This window comes from Pseudogymnoascus verrucosus, assembly GCF_001662655.1.
Source record: "Pseudogymnoascus verrucosus strain UAMH 10579 unplaced genomic scaffold scaffold_94, whole genome shotgun sequence".
In the NCBI taxonomy this organism is placed as follows: domain Eukaryota; kingdom Fungi; phylum Ascomycota; class Leotiomycetes; order Thelebolales; family Thelebolaceae; genus Pseudogymnoascus; species Pseudogymnoascus verrucosus.
The window spans coordinates 3,830-12,276 of record NW_017263745.1 but is presented as its reverse complement, the minus strand read 5'-3'; the positions used below and the strand labels follow the sequence as shown (position 1 = coordinate 12,276).

The following is an 8,447-nucleotide window of genomic DNA, read 5'->3' as shown; positions in this document are numbered from 1 at the left end:
GCCGCTGCTTTCTTCTCGGCCTCCGCACGTCTCATCTCCGCTATTTTTCTCTCTGACTCGGCTTGCCATATCCTATACCGCTCTTGCGGATATCCACACGTCCAACAGTTCGGGCCGCAATACTATAACCATAAGACTACGTTATTTTCCTGACTTAAACAAAGAGGTATATACTATCTTAAAAGGATTTACTTGCCTCAGGTTTCCATCCTCCACTTCCAGCCCTGTTAGTCGGTATTAGATTTCCATATTCGCTATATTCCATACGATTACTACAAATAGGGCAGTAAGACATTTTGAAAAGGCTCGGTTAGACGGCAGTTAGCAGGCGATAAGTGGGGGGATCAGAGGTAAGGTTATCACAAGAAGAGTAGGTTGGAATTATTTAAGGTCAAGGGAACATGGGGAAAGCGAATCTTATAAGAGGGATTAATTATGAGATACACGTGGGATGGGAAAAGTACGATCAACGTGGCTCCAATTACATTAATGTGGCTTAAAGGCGAGGTAAGGTTATCACAAGAAGAGTAGCTTGGAAGTATTTAAGGTCAAGAGAATATGGGAAATGCGAATCTTATAAGAGGGATTAATATGAGATACACGTGGGATGGGAAAAGTACGATCAACGTGGCTCCAATTACATTGATGTGGCTTGAAGGCGATGTTTCGCAGAGACTAATTGGCTCACTAAGAGTGACAAGTCACATTAGAGACTCGCAGGTTCGACTTGCGAGACTTACCGAGCTGTCTCCAGGCAGGGCATTCCAAGAGGCCGCCCTGCCCCTAAATTTGGTGATAACCTCAAGGCGGTAAAAGGTGTCTGAGAACCCCGCATTGTGCTGTAAGACGTGGCATTGTCGCTATGACTGCTTAACTCAATATACTGTGATTTTGTATGCGAATTTAGAAGTTCTTGCATTAGAGCGATGCCAATTCTAACCTGTATATGCAACATCCTAATATTTCGAAGCTTTAGTACGAACTGAAATCGGAAGGGTCAGCAGTAAGGACGCTGTGGAGATGTAGACACTAAATATGACTGCTGTCGTCAAATTGTACTATAACTCCCACTAAAAGCTTTTCTCGTTGCATTGATATTGTCAGAATTATCCTCAACCCTCAAACTTCACTTTAAACCGTCTAGAAATGACAACAATCACTACTTAGCTATACTAATTTTGCACTACTAAAAGCCTGCTAATGATATCGTTGTTTCTAACCCTAATATAGCTTTCTAGCGTTTATAAAACTAGGCGTTTACCTAAGGCTGTGCGTTTATCTAAATAGGATAGAAAAATAATTATATATTAGCTAAAGCTTTATAACTATAAACGTTTACTACTATATAGAATATAATAGCTAATAGTATATCATTTAGAGCTACTTAACTAGTTAGACCCTTAAACTATAAATAGCGTAATGTAGAAACATTATGTTATAATTTATAAGGACTAAGTTTAAATATCACTCATTTAGTTTTAGAGGTTTAGTAGTTCTATCTATAGTCTTAGTTGTAAGGTGTACTACGTAGGGTTTAGCGCCCTTCTATCTAGACCTAATAAATAAAAAATAAAAATACATTTAAACTATTATTAGCAAACCCTCTTCTCCTTGTTTACTTTACCCTCCTACTGTTGCTCTTACTCCCCTTATTACTATTATAAACTACATCTTAAATCTTAACACTACTCTATCTATAAAGCCTCTTAACAATTGTTTCTCTAACTTAATGATCTATGCCTACATCTACATTACTAAGCATTATGTAACGCTAGGCCTTAAACTATAAGACTCACAGAGGTTTCGTTGCGTTGGTTTACTTAACAGAGGAGGCAGGGGATCAGACACTAAAGGCTTTCGTAAAACACGTTACAGTATATAACAAAATACTATATTGAGTTGAGCACGAAGCTCCTATCTAAGAACTAACTATCTACTTATATAGTGGCGTCGTGCCAAAGGATAGTTAGGATAGTTGGATATATGAGAATATCCCAACTATCTAACTATCCATCACGTGACATCCCGCAACCATGGACAATAGCGCTAAACCATAATTGCCGCGGGGCCCACGTGATTCCCAGGAGTGTTCTCGCTCCCGAGACTCTCCCCACTCCTAGACCCCCTGGTCCTAGAAGTCCTATACTTCCTGGAACACTTATTCCTAGAAGTCCCCCTAGTCCTAGGTGCCCTACTGGCCCTAGGATCCCCGTAGAATTCATAGCCGTAACACTAGGTCCCTCCTCCGAGGCCTAGTCCCATAGGCCTGCTGACTAAGGAAATCGCTAACTACTTAAGTGGGGTGACGCCCACTTATTTTACCCGGCAGGTTGCGCTGCCATCATGCCTTCCGACAAACATACCAAAATCAAAGAACGTCAACTCCTAGCTAATCGTATTGAAAGAAACGGAATCCCGATGCCGCCATGTTCCAACTGCATCCGTAGCGAACGCTCCTACGTCGTCGCTTCTAGGCATCGCCGATGTAGTGAATGTACTCGTCGTAACTCCAAATGCGACGCCTGCGGCCCGTCTGCTGCTGAATGGGAAAAGCTTCGTAAGGAAGAAGAGCGCCTAGAGGCAGAAGAGGAAGCTGCTGCTGCTCAAGAGCAGGAGGCCTACGCTCGCCGCATGCGCCTTCGAAAACAGCAAAAGGCCCTCAAGCTTCGTGGCGCTGAAATGCTTCGTCGTGGCCTCAAATCCCTCGATGAGCTAGAGGAGGCCGAGGAGCGCGATCGACACGAAGCCGAATCCCACGCTCATCTCCTTAGTCCATCCACAACTAATCCTGAAATCGTCGGTTCCGCGCACGACCCCTACTGGAGCCTTTCCCCAGGATTCTTCGATCGTATGGGTGCCGACGGTGGAACTCCGCCAACAACTCTAGGCAGCTGAGGTTCCCCCTCAACTCCCACGAGTTATCCGTAGGTTCGTAACCTTTCCATTTGATCAAAAACTCTTCTCGGCGTCCTACTAACCTTCTGTCTAGGATCGCCTCGACCTCATATTCAATAATTTCATTTTCGGGCTGGAGTTCGGTATCGGTCGCAATCGGGGCATCCCCTCTTGCTGGTTCCAATAATGAGACATGAAACACTGGGTGGAGTTTGGAGTTCTTAGGTAGCTGCAGTCTGTAATTAACTGAGCTGACTTTGTTCAATATCTTAAATGGTCCCAATTTCTTGAAGTCCAGCTTCGTACTTAGTCGCTTCGTTTTGATGTGTTTCCAGAGTAGGTATACTTTATCCCCCTCCTCGAAGGCAGGTTCCATACTGCGCTTCCTGTTTGCGTATGCGGCGGATCGTTCATTTAAGAATTGGATGTCCGTCGCAAGTTGTTCGTGGAACGATTTCAGTTGTTCCACCACGATCAGGGCTTGTTCAGCTCGTGCTTCGTCCGGTCTTGGTTGCCTATATGCTTCCGGCTAGTAGCCGTAATTGGCAAAGAACGGTGAGACTTTCGTTGCTTCCGCCATCGCGCTGTTATATGCGAACTGTGCAATGGGTAAAATCTGAGCCCAATTATCCTGTTGATGATTGACATAACTTCGCAGGTACTGTTCAAGGGTTTGATTTAATCTTTCTGTTTAGCCGTCTGTCTAGGGGTAGAAAGCTGTTGATAGCTTGTGATTTGTTCCCAGCAGAGCCATTAACGATTTCTAGAATTTCGAAGTGAAGAGCTTGTCTCTGTCTGAGATGATTTCTTCTGGCATCCCGTGATCGGCTAATATGACTCGAATGAAGGTATACGCGAGCGCCTCAGCGTTGCTGGCTTCTAGATATGGTACGAATTTCCCATACTTCGTGAGTCTTTCCGTTATAACGAGGATAGAGTCGTATTCTATTCCTATTAACGGGTCTTTAGAGGGTGGTAGCTTGACGATGAAGTCTAAAGCTATTGATTTCCACGCTCCTTTTGGTACTGGTGTCGACTTGAGTTGTCCGTAAGGCAAGTGCCTATTAGATTTTGACTTGCTGCAAATGTCGCACTCTCTTACTACTGTTTCTACCTGCTTCCTCATACCTAGGAAGTAGTAGTGTCTAGTGATTCGTTCAAAGGTTCGTGTTACTCCCTGATGACCGTGTGCTGGCAACGAGTGTTGTTCTTGCACTAGCGGGCGTCTCATTTGACTTAGGACATACACTAATCCTTTGTAACGGATCAATCCTTGTTCGTCAATGGCGAAGTCGCCTTCGACTTTGGTCAAGACTCTCTTTGCGCATTCGTCTGTCGCATAAGATTTCTTGAGTCTTTCCCCAAGTTCTGTATCTTCGACGATGGAGATCGTCACTAGCAACTCGTTGTACTGTATTCCTGCGTCTGTTTTCTTTAATATTGCTCTAGGTCTTTCTTCCTTCGGGCCGATGTAGTCGGTCCTTCTGCTGAGAGCATCTGCTCTTGCATTCTCGGAGCCTTTGCGATAGGTTATCGTGAAGTTGTAGGCTGCGAGGGTTTCTGCCTAGCGGACTTGTCTACGGTTCAAAACCTTAGTCGTGGTGAAGTATATGAGGTTCTTGTGATCCGTCCACACTTGCACAGTGTAGGTGGATCCTTCAAGATATACGCGCCACTGCTCGAAGGCAACGACAATAGCTAGTAGCTCCTTGTCGTGGATGTCATAGTTGAGCTCCGCGGGTGACAGTTTCCTAGAGTGGTACGCGATTGGTTTGAACTTACCGTTCTCGCCTAGCTGATTCAAACATGCTCCAATCGCGAAATCAGAGGCGTCCGTCTCAAGGACGATCTTCTTTGCAGGGTCAAATGTCGCAAGGATGGGTGCCTCCGTGAACTTCGTTTTAAGTTCCTGGAAGGCAGCCTCCGCCTTATCTGTCCATTTGAACACGAGATCCTTCCTGGTGAGCTCCGTGAGTGGTTAAGCTACCTTGGAATATCCCGCAATGAATCGACGGTAGAAGTTGGCGAAGCCTAAGAAGGCTTGTACTTCCTTGACCGTGGTTGGTGTTGGCCATTCCAACACTGCCGTGACCTTTGCTTGGTCCATCTTGATGCCGTGTGTTCCGATAATGTAGCCCAAGAATTCGACTTGGTTTTTATGGAACTCACATTTTTCTGGCTTCAACAGTAGGTTGTATTCCTTCAGCTTCTAGAGGACGAGCTTGACATGCCGAGCATGTTCGTCCTCGTTTGCTGAGTATACCAGTATATCGTCTAGGTAAACGATGGTGAATATATCCAGGTACTCGTGCAAAGCATCATTCATCAAGCGTTGCATGGATGCGGGGGCGTTAGTTAGCCTAAAGGGCATGACTTGATATTCGAATAGGCCATAGCGGGTGCGGAATGCTGTTTTCCACTCCTCGCCCTCAGCTATTCGGATCAGGTTGTACGCGCCGCGCAGATCCAGCTTGGTGAAGATCTTAGCTCCTTAGAATCTATCGTGTAACTCATTGATTAGCGGTAAGGCGTATCGATCCTTTATCGTTATGTTGTTCAATGCTCGATAGTCCACGCATGGTCGTTTGCTCCCATCCTTCTTAGGAACCCATAACATCGGGCTTCCTGCAGGAGATTTAGAGGGTCTGATAAATCCCTTCTTGAGATTATCGTCGATATATTCCTTTAGCAGTTTTAGCTCGTCTGCTGACATCTAGTATATTGGTCCGAACGGTGGACTCTTTCCTTCTTCCAAAGGTATCACATGATCCCATGGTTGGTGCTTAGGAAGCGCCTCGTTCTTGGGGCCTTCCCGGAATAGCTGCTCGTATTCCTTATACTCTACCGGTATACTCGTCAGTGGGGGTGCCTAGGCTAGGTCACCGGGCTCTGTAGAGGTCGCACATACCTCGCGTCGGCCCTAGGAGGGTTTCTCCCGTTGTGGCGTGTCCGTTCGTTGTTCACACGCGCACCGGCTCATCACAATTCTCTCGTTCCACCAGTCGATCTGGGGATTGTGTTTCCTGAGCCACGGCACACCAAGGATACATGCATGATTGTCCATGTGTACGATGTCAAATTGGATCGTTTCCTTGTGTCCGCGTAGCATGACCATTTCTAATGGGACCGTTTCGTAGGTCACCATTCCCTCGTTGGTCGAGATGGGTTCTCCATCCACGACCATTAGTGGGTACGGGTCGGCTTTCAATTGCGTTTTGAAACCTTGAGTGTCTACTACTCTCTTCGTCATAAAGTTGCCCGTTGCTCCTAAGTCAATCATTGCTCGGAGGTGTTGCTGTTGTACCTTAGCGACCACATATAGCTGCATGCCGCCTTCCGTGGCGCATAGCTGTTTCGCACTAGGCCTCTTCTTGTCGCTCGCCAGTGGCCTACCGTCGAGGACTCCTAGTTTTTTGACTCGTCGGAGGGAGAATAGTATTCGTCGTCCTCCGTCGGCGGTCCTAATGAGGGCGGTCCTTCTTGTCTTGCCGCCTCTCTTAGTAAGTGTGGGTATCTCTCGTATACTTGTTCATTTTTTATAGGTAATTCTCCTTCAGACTGACTGCGTCTGAGGGCATGGACCTGTTCTGCATCTCGAAAGTGTATTTTAGGTAAAGATCGAGGGAATAACTGATGCTGGTGCTTCTTTCTCCAGTGGAGCTTGCAGTCGTCTTCACTACAGTACTCCCAGTAGACATATGCATGCCAGGGATGATCAGTCTCTGTCGCATCTGCCCTTGCCAATTCCCGTTGTCCTTTTACCCATTCACTGTCTTTCCTCAGAGGCGTGGTGAACGTCTCTAATTGTTCCATGGCTCTCCGTTCTAGTCGTGTAGCGGGTCTCGTGTCCTCCCGTTAAATCATGTCTCTGGCTTTCTCGCCGTACTTCTTCAGGGCCCTCTTTCTGTCCTGGTAGTAAAGTTCAACGCTCTTCACGTTCTTTAGTGTAGCCATATGCTCGACGTCTTTTCCTAATTCCCTTGCTTCCTGAACTAGGAAGGTTTCTATTTCTGCCGACGTGCCGAGCCGTCTGAGCTCGTTAGTCAGTATGTCGTAGTATCTCCAGAGGTCGTCCTTGCAGTCGTCCACCTTGCATTCTAACGGGAGTCCCTATAACAGGTCTCCGTAGATGCCCTTAAGCGTGGGGATTCTCCTCGGAGCGCTAGGCTTGCCTCGTTCGTCCTTAATTTTCGAGTGGGCGTGTTTTGCCATGCGTCGTACTACGCTCTTGCACCGCGGACTCATTAGCTCCGTAGGTGCGAGCTCTTTGAAGGTTCCTTGTTCCGAGACGGTAAGAGATTCCGCCTCTGATTCCTCGTCTGAGCTTTCATTTTCTGGGGTGCTATCACCATTGATTCCCCAGTCCTGTTTGTTTACAAACGTGGCGTTCAACTGCATTCCTAGGTCGTTATAGCCTCCTCGGCCTTGCTAGGTAGCGTTGAGTTGTTTGCTGAATTTGCGTCCACCGTTTCCCTTTTTTGGCTGTCTACAGTCTCGGGCCATGTGGCCTGGCTTGTCGCAGTTGAAGCAAAGTCGTTCCTTGAATTGCTTGTCCTTTTTTAGGTCACGGGGTCGTCCAGGCTTAAACGTAGCATCGAGTTCCATTGGGTCTGACCAACGGTTATCTCGCGGGTGTTGTTCCCGTCGTCTGCCTTCGTTCCCTCGGTAGGGGTAGCTTTTCTTGGGTTTGTCATAGGTCCGTCGTTCCCTCTGGAATTCGTATAGTCGATTGTCGATTCGAACCGTATGCTCAATCAGCGTCACCATGTCCGTTGGTTGTTGCTCTAAACGGGCAAGTTCCATACGTACATGGCTCTTTAGCCCACGTCGGTAGTGGCTGATGAGCGCGCTAGCGTCCCATCCTGTCTGATTGCCGTATCTCTAGAATTCCGTGGAGTATGTAAGGGTGCTGCCTGTCTGCTTAAGCGCAAATAGGTGGTCCACTGCAGTCTTGATCTCATCGATATCTCCGAACATGCGTCGGATCTCCTTACAGAATCCTTTCCAGCTGCCGAACATGGTTTGGGTAGCCGCCATGCTTCCGTTGGTACTTTCGTGTCGGAAGTAGTCCTTAAGGAAGGGTTCGATCCATCGGAGGGCCTCTCCTCGAAGGTAGGACGAAGTCCATAGAGCATAGCTTTCTCTAGTAGGGAACTTGTCGTCGTTGAAGTACTGGTACAGTTCGACCTATAGCAGGAATACTTCAAGTTCCTTTCGGTTGCCAGAATAGGTGTTAGGGAGCTTGACACGTAAGGCCTCCCTGAGTTCCGATGTTGCAGGCGCGTCAGGCATATCTTCGTTCTCAGTAGTAGGTCTCTAAGACGACTGTGGGGTGGGTGTGTCGGGTCGTCCGACAACACTTCCTCTCGGGCTCAGAACATTCGGAGCCATAGTTGCTTTGGTGTATGAGCCGGTACCTCGTAGAAGGGTGCTCAAAGTGTAACGCTAGGCCTTAAACTATAAGACTCACAGAGGTTTCGTTGCGTTGGTTTACTTAACAGAGGAGGCAGGGGATCAGACACTAAAGGCTTTCGTAAAACACGTTACAGTAT

General features: G+C 47.1%; 2 protein-coding genes across 2 annotated transcripts in view; both read right to left on the bottom strand.

Moving 5' to 3' along the window:
• The window catches only part of VE01_10686 (uncharacterized protein), a 4,857-nt gene extending 4,486 nt beyond the window's left edge, over positions 1 to 371 (bottom strand). Inside the window, exon 1 of the mRNA XM_059464170.1 lies at positions 3 to 371. Within this exon, the coding sequence (XP_059319222.1) occupies positions 3 to 35 (33 nt within the window). The 5' untranslated portion in view covers positions 36 to 371. The remainder of the gene's footprint in view (positions 1 to 2) is intronic.
• Positions 372 to 7,776: 7,405 nt separating this feature from the next.
• VE01_10685 (uncharacterized protein) lies at positions 7,777 to 8,187 on the bottom strand (the record flags this gene model as incomplete). The annotated part of the gene is made up of 2 exons (XM_018280078.1): positions 7,777 to 8,067; positions 8,098 to 8,187. The coding sequence occupies 2 exons, from the start codon at positions 8,185 to 8,187 to the stop codon at positions 7,777 to 7,779; spliced, it is 381 nt and encodes a 126-aa protein (XP_018125089.1).
• Positions 8,188 to 8,447: the final 260 nt, after the last annotated feature.